The 15,983-nt window shown below is 53.0% G+C and overlaps 1 protein-coding gene across 2 annotated transcripts in view; it reads left to right on the forward strand.

The window, feature by feature from the left end:
* LOC144735407 (uncharacterized) overlaps positions 1-15,983 on the forward strand; it is a 53,656-nt gene that overhangs the window by 24,127 nt on the left and 13,546 nt on the right. For both annotated transcript variants that reach the window (XM_078617798.1, XM_078617799.1), the window contains exons 2-3: positions 7,517-10,746; positions 11,597-11,748. In XM_078617798.1, the coding sequence (XP_078473924.1) occupies positions 7,517-10,746; positions 11,597-11,748 (3,382 nt within the window). The remainder of the gene's footprint in view (positions 1-7,516; positions 10,747-11,596; positions 11,749-15,983) is intronic.

Raw genomic sequence — 15,983 nt, forward strand, 5'->3', positions numbered from 1 at the left:
CTCACCACACAGAGACCCACAGACTCACCACACAGAGACACACAGACTCACCACACAGAGACCCACAGACTCATCACACAGAGACCCACAGCCTCATCACACAGAGACCCTCAGACTCACCACACAGAGACCCACTACACAGAGACCCATAGACACCCACACAGAGACCCATAGACTCACAGACTCACTCACACATAGACTCAGACTCACCACACAGAGACCCACATACTCACACAGAGACCCACAGACTCACCACACAGAGACCCATAGACTCACCACACAGAGACCCATAGACACCCACACAGAGACCCACAGACTCACCACACAGAGACCCACAGACTCACCACACAGAGACCCACAGACTCACCACACAGAGACCCACAGACTCACCACACAGACCCACAGACTCATCACACAGAGACCCACAGACTCACCACACAGAGACCCAGAGACTCACTACACAGAGACCCACAGACTCACCACACAGAGACACACAGACTCATCACACAGAGACACACAGACTAATCACACAGAGACCCACAGACTCACCACACAGAGACCCAGAGACTCACCACACAGAGACCCACAGACTCATCACACAGAGACACACAGACTCATCACACAGAGACCCACAGACTCACCACACAGAGACACACAGACTCACCACACAGAGACCCACAGACTCATCACACAGAGACCCACAGACTCATCACACAGAGACCCTCAGACTCACCACACAGAGACCCACTACACAGAGACCCATAGACACCCACACAGAGACCCATAGACTCACAGACTCACTCACACATAGACTCAGACTCACCACACAGAGACCCACAGACTCACCACACAGAGACCCATAGACTCACCACACAGAGACCCATAGACACCCACACAGAGACCCACAGACTCACCACACAGAGACCCACAGACTCACCACACAGAGACCCACAGACTCACCACACAGACCCACAGACTCATCACACAGAGACCCACAGACTCACCACACAGAGACCCAGAGACTCACTACACAGAGACCCACAGACTCACCACACAGAGACACACAGACTAATCACACAGAGACACACAGACTCACCACACAGAGACCCACAGACTCACCATACACAGAGACCCACAGACTCACCACACAGAGACCCACAGACTCACCACACAGAGACCCACAGACTCACCACACAGACCCATAGACTCACCACACAGAGACCCATAGACTCACTCACACAGAGACCCATGGACACTACACAGAGACCCACAGACTCACTACACAGAGACCCACAGACTCACCACACAGAGACCCACAAACTCACTCACACAGAGACCCATGGACTCATCACACAGAGACCCACAGACTCACCACTCAGAAACCCACAGACTCACCACACAGAGACCCACAGACTCACCACACAGACCCATAGACTCGCCACACACAGAGACCCACAGACTCACCACACAGACTCACCACATCGAGACCCATAGATTAATCACACAGAGACCCACAGACTCATCACACAGAGACCCTCAGACTCACCACACAGAGACCCACTACACAGAGACCCATAGACACCCACACAGAGACCCATAGACTCACAGACTCACTCACACATAGACTCAGACTCACCACACAGAGACCCACATACTCACACAGAGACCCACAGACTCACCACACAGAGACCCATAGACTCACCACACAGAGACCCATAGACACCCACACAGAGACCCACAGACTCACCACACAGAGACCCACAGACTCACCACACAGAGACCCACAGACTCACCACACAGACCCACAGACTCATCACACAGAGACCCACAGACTCACCACACAGAGACCCAGAGACTCACTACACAGAGACCCACAGACTCACCACACAGAGACACACAGACTCATCACACAGAGACACACAGACTAATCACACAGAGACCCACAGACTCACCACACAGAGACCCAGAGACTCACCACACAGAGACCCACAGACTCATCACACAGAGACACACAGACTCATCACACAGAGACCCACAGACTCACCACACAGAGACACACAGACTCACCACACAGAGACCCACAGACTCATCACACAGAGACCCACAGACTCATCACACAGAGACCCACAGACTCATCACACAGAGACCCTCAGACTCACCACACAGAGACCCACTACACAGAGACCCATAGACACCCACACAGAGACCCATAGACTCACAGACTCACTCACACATAGACTCAGACTCACCACACAGAGACCCACATACTCACACAGAGACCCACAGACTCACCACACAGAGACCCATAGACTCACCACACAGAGACCCATAGACACCCACACAGAGACCCACAGACTCACCACACAGAGACCCACAGACTCACCACACAGAGACCCACAGACTCACCACACAGACCCACAGACTCATCACACAGAGACCCACAGACTCACCACACAGAGACCCAGAGACTCACTACACAGAGACCCAGAGACTCACCACACAGAGACACACAGACTAATCACACAGAGACACACAGACTCACCACACAGAGACCCACAGACTCACCATACACAGAGACCCACAGACTCACCACACAGAGACCCACAGACTCACCACACAGAGACCCACAGACTCACCACACAGACCCATAGACTCACCACACAGAGACCCATAGACTCACTCACACAGAGACCCATGGACACTACACAGAGACCCACAGACTCACTACACAGAGACCCACAGACTCACCACACAGAGACCCACAAACTCACTCACACAGAGACCCATGGACTCATCACACAGAGACCCACAGACTCACCACTCAGAAACCCACAGACTCACCACACAGAGACCCACAGACTCACCACACAGACCCATAGACTCGCCACACACAGAGACCCACAGACTCACCACACAGAGACCCACAGACTCACCACATCGATACCCATAGATTAATCACACAGAGACCCACAGACTCATCACACAGAGACCCTCAGACTCACCACACAGAGACCCACTACACAGAGACCCATAGACACCCACACAGAGACCCATAGACTCACAGACTCACTCACACATAGACTCAGACTCACCACACAGAGACCCACATACTCACACAGAGACCCACAGACTCACCACACAGAGACCCATAGACTCACCACACAGAGACCCACAGACACCCACACAGAGACCCACAGACTCACCACACAGAGACCCACAGACTCACCACACAGAGACCCACAGACTCACCACACAGAGACCCAGAGACTCACTACACAGAGACCCACAGACTCACCACACAGAGACACACAGACTAATCACACAGAGACACACAGACTCACCACACAGAGACCCACAGACTCACCATACACAGAGACCCACAGACTCACCACACAGAGACCCACAGACTCACCACACAGAGACCCACAGACTCACCACACAGACCCATAGACTCACCACACAGAGACCCATAGACTCACTCACACAGAGACCCATGGACACTACACAGAGACCCACAGACTCACTACACAGAGACCCACAGACTCACCACACAGAGACCCACAAACTCACTCACACAGAGACCCATGGACTCATCACACAGAGACCCACAGACTCACCACTCAGAAACCCACAGACTCACCACACAGAGACCCACAGACTCACCACACAGACCCATAGACTCGCCACACACAGAGACCCACAGACTCACCACACAGACTCACCACATCGAGACCCATAGATTAATCACACAGAGACCCACAGACTCATCACACAGAGACCCTCAGACTCACCACACAGAGACCCACTACACAGAGACCCATAGACACCCACACAGAGACCCATAGACTCACAGACTCACTCACACATAGACTCAGACTCACCACACAGAGACCCACATACTCACACAGAGACCCACAGACTCACCACACAGAGACCCATAGACTCACCACACAGAGACCCATAGACACCCACACAGAGACCCACAGACTCACCACACAGAGACCCACAGACTCACCACACAGAGACCCACAGACTCACCACACAGACCCACAGACTCATCACACAGAGACCCACAGACTCACCACACAGAGACCCAGAGACTCACTACACAGAGACCCACAGACTCACCACACAGAGACACACAGACTCATCACACAGAGACACACAGACTAATCACACAGAGACCCACAGACTCACCACACAGAGACCCAGAGACTCACCACACAGAGACCCACAGACTCATCACACAGAGACACACAGACTCATCACACAGAGACCCACAGACTCACCACACAGAGACACACAGACTCACCACACAGAGACCCACAGACTCATCACACAGAGACCCACAGACTCATCACACAGAGACCCTCAGACTCACCACACAGAGACCCACTACACAGAGACCCATAGACACCCACACAGAGACCCATAGACTCACAGACTCACTCACACATAGACTCAGACTCACCACACAGAGACCCACATACTCACACAGAGACCCACAGACTCACCACACAGAGACCCATAGACTCACCACACAGAGACCCATAGACACCCACACAGAGACCCACAGACTCACCACACAGAGACCCACAGACTCACCACACAGAGACCCACAGACTCACCACACAGACCCACAGACTCATCACACAGAGACCCACAGACTCACCACACAGAGACCCAGAGACTCACTACACAGAGACCCAGAGACTCACCACACAGAGACACACAGACTAATCACACAGAGACACACAGACTCACCACACAGAGACCCACAGACTCACCATACACAGAGACCCACAGACTCACCACACAGAGACCCACAGACTCACCACACAGAGACCCACAGACTCACCACACAGACCCATAGACTCACCACACAGAGACCCATAGACTCACTCACACAGAGACCCATGGACACTACACAGAGACCCACAGACTCACTACACAGAGACCCACAGACTCACCACACAGAGACCCACAAACTCACTCACACAGAGACCCATGGACTCATCACACAGAGACCCACAGACTCACCACTCAGAAACCCACAGACTCACCACACAGAGACCCACAGACTCACCACACAGACCCATAGACTCGCCACACACAGAGACCCACAGACTCACCACACAGAGACCCACAGACTCACCACATCGATACCCATAGATTAATCACACAGAGACCCACAGACTCATCACACAGAGACCCTCAGACTCACCACACAGAGACCCACTACACAGAGACCCATAGACACCCACACAGAGACCCATAGACTCACAGACTCACTCACACATAGACTCAGACTCACCACACAGAGACCCACATACTCACACAGAGACCCACAGACTCACCACACAGAGACCCATAGACTCACCACACAGAGACCCATAGACACCCACACAGAGACCCACAGACTCACCACACAGAGACCCACAGACTCACCACACAGAGACCCACAGACTCACCACACAGACCCACAGACTCATCACACAGAGACCCACAGACTCACCACACAGAGACCCAGAGACTCACTACACAGAGACCCACAGACTCACCACACAGAGACACACAGACTCATCACACAGAGACACACAGACTAATCACACAGAGACCCACAGACTCACCACACAGAGACCCAGAGACTCACCACACAGAGACCCACAGACTCATCACACAGAGACACACAGACTCATCACACAGAGACCCACAGACTCACCACACAGAGACACACAGACTCACCACACAGAGACCCACAGACTCATCACACAGAGACCCACAGACTCATCACACAGAGACCCTCAGACTCACCACACACAGACCCACTACACAGAGACCCATAGACACCCACACAGAGACCCATAGACACCCACACAGAGACCCATAGACTCACAGACTCACTCACACATAGACTCAGACTCACCACACAGAGACCCACATACTCACACAGAGACCCACAGACTCACCACACAGAGACCCATAGACTCACCACACAGAGACCCATAGACACCCACACAGAGACCCACAGACTCACCACACAGAGACCCACAGACTCACCACACAGAGACCCACAGACTCACCACACAGACCCACAGACTCATCACACAGAGACCCACAGACTCACCACACAGAGACCCAGAGACTCACTACACAGAGACCCACAGACTCACCACACAGAGACACACAGACTCATCACACAGAGACACACAGACTAATCACACAGAGACCCACAGACTCACCACACAGAGACCCACAGACTCACCACACAGACCCATAGACTCACCACACAGAGACCCATAGACTCACTCACACAGAGACCCATGGACACTACACAGAGACCCACAGACTCACTACACAGAGACCCACAGACTCACCACACAGAGACCCACAAACTCACTCACACAGAGACCCATGGACTCATCACACAGAGACCCACAGACTCACCACTCAGAAACCCACAGACTCACCACACAGAGACCCACAGACTCACCACACAGAGACCCATAGACTCACTCACACAGAGACCCATGGACACTACACAGAGACCCACAGACTCACTACACAGAGACCCACAGACTCACCACACAGAGACCCACAAACTCACTCACACAGAGACCCATGGACTCATCACACAGAGACCCACAGACTCACCACTCAGAAACCCACAGACTCACCACACAGAGACCCACAGACTCACCACACAGAGACCCATAGACTCACCACACAGAGACCCACAGACTCACTCACACAGAGACCCATGGACACACACAGAGACCCACAGACTCACCACACAGAGACCCACAGACTCACCACACAGAGATCCACAGACTCACCACACAGAGACCCAGAGACCCATAGACACACAAACACATAGACTCACTACACAGAGACCCAGACTTACAGACTCATAGACACACAGAGACACAGAGACTCAGACTCACTACACAGAGACCCACAGACTCACCACACAGAGACCCACAGACTCACCACACAGAGACCCACAGACTCACCACACAGAGACCCATAGACACCCACACAGAGACCCACAGACTCACCACACAGAGACCCACAGACTCATCACAAAGAGACCCACAAACTCACCACACAGAGACCCACATACTCACCACACAGAGACCCACAGACTCACCACACAGACCCATAGACTCACCACACAGAGACCCATAGACTCACTCACACAGAGACCCATGGACACTACACAGAGACCCACAGACTCACCACACAGAGACCCACAGACTCACTCACACAGAGACCCACGGACTCATCACACAGAGACCCACAGACTCACCACACAGAGACCCACAGACTCACCACACAGAGACCCATAGACTCGCCACACACAGAGATCCACAGACTCACCACATAGAGACCCATAGACCCACTACACAGAGACCCTTAGACTCACCACACAGACCCACAGACTCACCACACAGATCTATAGACTCACAGATTCACCACACACAGACTCAGACTCACACGTGTGTTTGTGTTTCAGCGTTGTGATGGCTGCAGTGATGATGACGTCGTCCGATCTGGTCACGAAGGAAACGCAACCCAACCTGGATTGTGACGCATCAACAACATCAACAACAACAACAACATCGTCATCACCCTCAACACTCACATCAAACTCAGCAGCAACAACAACAACATCACCACCATTATCACTATCAACAATACCACTTCAACCATCAACACCATCGCCACCACTACACTCGGGCCAACAGGCAAACCCAAGGGTACAGGCGGTGTCCCCGCTACAGCCTCGCCTACAGCCCACGCAACAGTCACCCTGTCCCCCGAACCCAAGTCTACAGGCAGCCCCTAAGCTCCCCCGAGACCAGCAGGCGGTCGCCAAGACACAGGCGGTCGGTCCCCTACAGGCCGAGCTACAGCCGGCCTCTCGACCGGCCTCTCCGCCGCACTCCGAACTACAGGCAAACCCGTCGGCGCATTCGGTCTCTTGGCTACAGCCGGAGAGGCCGTCGCCGAGGGTACAGGCCGTCTCCCCGCTGCGGTCAAATCCGCTCCACGCCGCTCAGCCCCCTACTCTGACTCCACTACAGCCCAACTACGAACTGCAGGCGTGCTCGCCGCTACAGCCCAACCGGTGGCCGCCTCCCGTGCTACGCCCCGACCAGCGGCCGAACCCGGCGGTCCCTCCGCTACAGGCGGACCGACAGCCGGGCTACGACGCACAGACAACGTCGCTTCTACACGCGGACTTCCAGCCGGGCCTACAGTCGAACAACAACCCCATACCACATTCAGTCTCTCCGCTACACCCGAGCCAGCAGTCGACCGCTTGGCTACTGTGGAATCGACAGTCGGGCAACGGCCCGACGCCACCGTCAGCCTCTCCGCCACAGCCCCTCCGTGCACCGCAGGCGGATGGCGGTTGTGAGCGGGCGCCGGCATTCCCTTGGCAACTGGACCCCCTTTCCGCCTCGGCCCCCCGCAGATCTTCTTCCCCCGGGCTCTTAGAACGCTGGGCCCAAGCGTCGCCGGCACGGTCCTTCGACAACGTGGCCGCTCACCCCGTGGGAATTCCGGCTCCTGGCCCCGTGGAAATTGCGCCTCCTTCCTGGAGAATTCCGTTCCCGTCTCCCTCCTCCGGAACGTTGGCAGCGGCCGCATGGGGAATGCCGAGCGCTGCGTGGGGGGAGTCCGAGACTTCCGCAGGAATCTCTGCTCCTTCCCCGGGAGGGCTCTGGGCGGCTTCACCGTGGACCTCCGGAATTCCGAGTGCCGCGTTGGGAAAGCCGTCACTGCCATCGCCACCGTCGTCGAGAAATCCGGGAATGTCGACCCCTCCGCTGGGGCTCCGGGAGAAGTCTCCCGGAGGGTCGACCCCTCCCATGGGGTACCGGGAGAAGTCTCCCGGAGCGTCGACCCCTCCGCTGGGGTACCGTGAGAAGTCTTCCGGAGGGTCGACCCCTCCGCTGGGGTACCGCGAGAAGTCTCCCGGAGCGTCGACCCCTCCCCTGGGGTACCGGGAGAAGTCTCCCGGAGCGTCGACCCCTCCGCTGGGGTACCGGGAGAAGTCTCCCGGAGCGTCGACCCCTCCGCTGGGGTACCGGGAGAAGTCTCCCGGAGCGTCGACCCCTCCGCTGGGGTACCGGGAGAAGTCTCCCGGAGCGTCGACCCCTCCGCTGGGGCTCCGCGAGAAGTCTCCCGGAGTTTTCCCGCAGGCTCCCTGTGGCACTTCCAACTCATTCCTGACACTTACAGCTACGGGGCAACAACAACAACAGCTGCAGTACCCACAACAACAACAACCACCACAACAACAGCTGCAGTACAGACCACAACAATCGCAGTACCTACAACAACAACCACCACAACAACCGCAGTACACACAGCAACAACCACCGCCACAACAACCGCAGTATCCACAACAATCCCCACAACACACACATCAACAGCAATTGCAGTACACACAGCAGCAACAACCACAACAACTGCAGTACCCACAACAACAACAACAACCACAGTACAAACAGCAACAACAACAGCAGTACACACAGCAGCAACAACAACAACAACCATCGCTGCTTTACACACCACCACAACAACAACAACAACATTCGCCACAGTACCCACAGCAGCAACCATCGCTGCTTTACACACCACAACAACAACAACCACAACAACCCCAGTACCCACAGCAGCAACCATCACCACAGTACACACCACCACCACAACAACAACAACAACAACATTCACCACAGTACACACAGCAAACACAACATTCACTGCAGTACACACATCAACAACCACCACAACAACAACAACCGCAGTACACTCAACAACAATACGCACAGCAGGCACAACAAAATTGCGCGCAACAGTCGCCACCACAAACACAACAACCATCGCCACCACCGCAGTACACACAGCAACAACAACAACCACAACAACAACAACCACAACATTCATCACCGCAGTACGCACGGCAGCAATCGCCATTACAACCTTCACTGCAGTACACGCAGCAACCACAACAACAACAACAACCATCACAACAACAATATCACACGCAGCAACAACAACAACTATCTCCACAACAATATCACACACAACAACAACAACTATCTCCACAACAGCAAAAGCACACACAGGAACAGCAACAGTTGTACACTCAACAGCAGCATGTCCAGATGGATTACACACAGCAATTACAGCCACCGTATGCACAACCACCCTATGCACAACAGCCGTACACCCAGTACACTCAACAACAGCCGTACACACAGCAACAGGCAGATCACATTCAACATTCGCAGTACACGGAGGAACAGCAGCTGCAGTACAGCCAACACCGTCAGATTTCACCGCAACAGTACTACACACAGCAGCAACAACCACCACCACAACAACCACTACAACAACCACTACAACCACAACAGTCGCAGTACGCACAACCACAGCCGCACTCGCTCCATCAGTCGTCGCCCACACGGTCGCAGCATGGGACATCACAACCAAAGCACAGCCCACAACAGCCGGATGTACAGCCGCCACCACTACTGCAACAGCAACAGAAGCAGTACCAGCAGTACCAGCAGTACTTGCAGTACCAGCATCATCATCGGCAGCAGCAGCAGCAGTTTACACGGCAACAATCGGTAACACTACAACAGCAGCGTCAGCAGCAGCAGCAGCTGGAGAAGAACTTGAACCAGGAGCTTGTGGAGATGGCGATGCGCGACTCGTACGAGGATGGTGAGACGTGGAAACACGTGGAGAGACACACAGAGAGACACACAGAGACACACAGAGAGACACACAGAGAAACACACAGAGAAAAATGGAGAGAGACAGAGAGAGACATGGAGAGACACACACAGAGACACACAGAGAGACACAGAGAGACAGGGAGACACAGAGAGACACACAGAGAGACGCACAGAGACACATGGAGAGAGACGCACAGAGAGACACAGACAGACACGGAGAGAGACACAGAGACAAGAAGACATGGAGAGAGAGACAGAGAGAGACACACAGACAGACATGGAGACAGAGACACAGAGACAAGAATACATGGAGAGAGACAGAGAGAGACACACAGACAGGGAGACACGGGAACTTGGGATAGGGGCACACGAGAGAGAGAGACACACAGAGACACATGGAGAGAGACGCACAGAGAGACACTTGGACATGGGGATAGGGAGATACGAGAGAGACACACAGACGGGGAGAGAAGGAGACATGGAGACAGGGAGACGTGGAAAGAGACACACAGTAAGACAGGCAGACACGGGGATAGGGAGACACAGGGACATGTCTCTGTCCCTTGTACTCATATGCCTGCGTCTCCCTGTCTCCCTCTGTCTCCCCGTGTGTCTCCGTGTGTCTCCCCATGTGACTCCCCGTGTGTTTCTGTGTGTGCCTGCGTCTCCCTGTCTCCCCGTGTGTCTCCGTGTGTGACTGCGTCTCTCCGTGTGTCTCCATGTGTGTCTCCGTGTGTGTCTCCGTGTGTCTCCCCGTGTGTCTCCCCGTGTGTCTCCGTGTGTCTCCGTGTGTCTCCGTGTGTCTCCGTGTGTGACTGTGTCTCCCCGTGTCTCAGCTTTGCTGCGCCACCAGACGCTGCGTTTCCAGTCTCTGGTGGAGGAGACGCGGAGACTCGGGGAGACACGGGACAAGCTGAGACTGGAGGTGTGCGATGCGGAGACGCGGAGACACCGAGATACGGAGACACGCGGAGACATGGGTCTCATGGTGAATGCCACTACCACTACAACCACCACAATCATAACTACCACTACAACTACTATCACTACAACTACTATCACTACAACTATCACTACAACTACCACCACTACAACTACTATCACTACAACTACCACCACTACAACTACCACTACAACTACTACCACTACAACCACCATCAACCAAACGTCCCTCTCTAAAACCATCAGCGGCAAGACCTCCCAGACTCTATGGTCTTCCCAAGATCCATAAAGAAGGCACCCCGCTATGACCCATCGTGTCGACAATCAACTCTACTACCTACAAACTAGCCAGTTTTCTATCAGATACTCTGCTTCCCTTCACAGGCAAGACCTCTTCGGCAGTACTCAACTCAACCCAATTAGTCTTTATGGTCAAGGACATGGTACTATCTCCTGATGATATCCTCGTCAGTTTTGATGTAGTATCTCTGTTTACCAAAGTCCCAGTACCTGACACCCTTACAATAATTGAGCACTTGGTCCAACATGGATTAAATTCGGATGTACCTGCGCTGGTTAGGCATTGCCTCACCAACACTTATTTTACCTGGAATGGCACCTTCTACAAACAGAATGTGGGTACCCTTATGGGCTCCCCCTTGTCACCAGTGATAGCCAACATGTTCATGGAAAAGTTTGAATCAGACGCCATCCAGACATCCACCCTGCGTCCTTCCCTGTGGAAGAGGTATGTGGATGACACTTTCGTCATTTGGCCACATGGCCTCCCAGCATTGAACCACTTCTTGGACCACATCAATTCCAGACACCCATCCATCAGATTCACCATGGAAGTGGAGAAAGATGGTAAACTACCATTCTTAGATATTTTGTTTGAGAGGAGACCTGACGGATCCTTGGGACATTTTGTCTACAGGAAAGCCACCCACACAGATTCCTACTTGAAACCTGATTCCCACCACCACCCATCTCAAAACAATTATCTCATCAAAACGCTATACCACAGAGCTCATGGCATGTCTGACCAACACCACCTGGCCAGTGAATTAAGACATGTACATCGGGCCCTCAGGATGAACGGATACTCTGACCGCACCATCCGCCAAGCTGTTTCTCCCACCATACAGAAACAGCCACTTGAAACTCCGATCAAAACTATCACGTTGCCATACATAGCAGGCGTGACCAAAAAGATCTCCAAAATTCTAAACAAACATAAGATCCAAGTCCGATTCAGTACAGTACATAAAATCCGTGATCTAATTCCATATGTGAAAGATGTCATTCCTGGCTTACAATACCCTGGAGTCTACAAACTGAGTTGCAGCTGTGGTGATTGTTACATTGGAGAAACGAAACATCATATCTCTGATCATGTCCGCAAGCACAAGTCAGATCTGAAACACGGCAAAACTGATTCTTCTGCCGTTGCCGATCATTGCTACAACGCTGTGGGCTCTCATGAGATTGTTTTTTCCGAGACCAAGGTACTCTGCAAACCTCCTGGCTACCATCAAAGGTTTGTACATGAAGCCATCCAAATATACAAACACAGACATAATTTCAACCGTGATGATGGGTACAAACTGAGTAATCATTGGAAAGATGTTATTAACCATGCAAAAAAGATGTAACTACACATATTTGGACCATCTTATTTGACAGGCACCATTCTTCAGTTACCGTACAGTTTCTTGTTTTTTCACACACTGGTTTCCTGCTTTAAGTTTTACCACATATGTTTGGCAAATCTAGAATTAATCCCAGCAACATAGCAAATGGCTGTTTCATCTACATAACAAAGGCTCAGTCCCATTTACAGCAGCCGCACCTTTACAGCAGCCGCACCTCAACAACTCTGGTATCTCCCAGTTCAACCAGTCTACACAACAAGGCTCATTCCTAGCAGCAGCCTCAGCCGCACCAAACTCACAATAATAATAATACAAAACTCCGATCCAGGCGCCTACATTGGCTCCTCCCACCCTCAACCAGTATATATACAAGGTCGGGTCTCTTGGAATTTCTCTTACTTGATACAGCAATCGTGCTGTGACGGTTCCACCTGAAGAAGGAAGCTTGTGTTGCCTCCGAAACGTCGTGATTTTTATTTTTTATTTTACTTTTATTATGTAAAATTTTTACCTACGTGACTTTATCGAAAAAAAACCCTAAGAATATGAATACACCATCAACTACCACTACAACTACCATCAGTACCACTGGGAATGAAAATATGGCAGCCTTCATGCAGCACACTCCGTTAGGTGAGAAATCACGACGAATTCTATCAGTATGTTGACCGAACATCCATTATCGATCTCCCAGTCTCCAGAGTAACAATAAAAACTAAGCAAGCGGCCCTCTTCAGAGCCAAACAACGCATCAGATAGGTCCTGGGACAAGGATCATCCAACTGAACATTGAGGGACTTTCCCAAGTGAAGGACTGAGTGCCTTGCGATTGTAATGAAAACCCACAACATTGATGTCCTGACGCTCCAAGAAACCCACGTCTTGATGCCCCTACGTGTCAGTCGCTGCCGCATCCATGGATCCAACCTCACGATGAGCCATTACCACCTGAAATATGGTTTGTCCATATACGTAAACACGACGCCTTCCCACCAACTGAAAAAGAAGCCACCTACACCACCGGCATCAAGATAGGGTGGGAGCTGCACATCGCCAACGTGTACAAGGCCCCTCATTAAAAATGGCCAAAGCCGGCGCTCTCAAGTGGACCAATCCCAGCCCTATACGTTGGCGACTTTGACAGCTACCGTACTATGTGGGACTCTGCAGTAGATCAGGCCGAGGGCGAAGACCTCGCCGGACTGGATGCCCGCTGAAGATCTGCACCTGGTTGCCGATCCCAAGCAGCAAGCAACTTTCCACTCGGCTTGCTGGCAACATGACTACAAGCTGGACCCCTCTCGCCATCGTTTCCAAAGATCAAAGTGGGAGCATACTTCACGCATGCCGCAAAATACTCCCCGTGAGTGTCCCCGAAAGTCAACATTGGCCCATCATCACCCACATCATCACCCACATCATCGCCCACATCATCACCCACATCATCAACAACAACAACAACCGCCATTCGCCACTAAGTGGTGGTGACGTCACCATGACGCTTGTGCCAGGCTAGGTGCACCTTGAGGCCACGTGAAGTGTCGAACGCCCGCTGGCAGGAGGTCACGGGGCAGACCCAGGTGCCACGGGTCGACTGACTGAGATGACCGAGATGACTGGCTGATGCACCACCTGTGCTCCCTACTGTACCAACTTGCTGTGCTTTCGCCACCTCCGCTCGTTGTTGTGAGCGTCGCTCCTCCGACCTCCGTTGTTGTTGGAGGGCGACTGCCTCCAACTGCCCAGTAGCGTCCTTCACAAGCCTCCTCCACAGAGGCCGATCTTGACACCGCTGATACCAGTCATCAGCAAGTCCACTCAGCTCCACGTCCTCCTGTACCACATCACTCCTTTTCTTCTCTAGCCCGTGCCGCGCCCGTTTAGCCCCCTCGATCCGGCCGAACAAAAGCTGTTTAGGCATGCGGTGGCTGGGAATGCGGGCTACGTGACCCAGCCACCACAGCCTTGCCTGCCGGAGGAGCTCACCGATGGGACTTTGCCCAGATCTTTCAAGGATTTGTGAGTTCCTCACACAATCCAGCCTGGTTAAACCCAGGATGGATCGTAGGCAGGCCAGCCTAAATGTTTCCAACCGGCAAAGATGCTCCATTAGGGGGGTCCACGTTTCACAAGTGTAGAGAAGGGAGGGAATGACTGGCCGAGAAGACCTGAAGCTTCGTGCGGAGCGACAGACCAGCTAGCTTCCACACAGCGTTGTGCAACCGATGAAAAGATATTGCTGCTCGACTGATTCGGAGTGAGACCTCTGCTGTTAAACTGGAGCCGGTCATAAACACACTGCCCAGGTATGGGAAACTCTCCACTCTCTCCACTACTGCCCCATCACCGATTGGGAGTTGTGGGGGTGGAGTGCCCGATGGTACAAAATACCAGAGGTGTGGACTCGAGTCATGTGACTTGGACTCGAGTCAGACTCGAGTCATGAATTTGATGACTTGCGACTCGACTTGGACTTGCATAACAATGACTTTGTCCCACCTATGAGATGTGGACTCGAGTCATGTGACTTGGACTCGAGTCAGACTCGAGTCATGAATTTGATGACTTGCGACTCGACTTGGACTTGCATAACAATGACTTTGTCCCACCTCTGCAAAATACCCAG

This window comes from Lampetra planeri, chromosome 55 (genome assembly GCF_965212315.1).
Source record: "Lampetra planeri chromosome 55, kcLamPlan1.2.h2, whole genome shotgun sequence".
In the NCBI taxonomy this organism is placed as follows: Eukaryota; Metazoa; Chordata; class Hyperoartia; order Petromyzontiformes; family Petromyzontidae; genus Lampetra; species Lampetra planeri.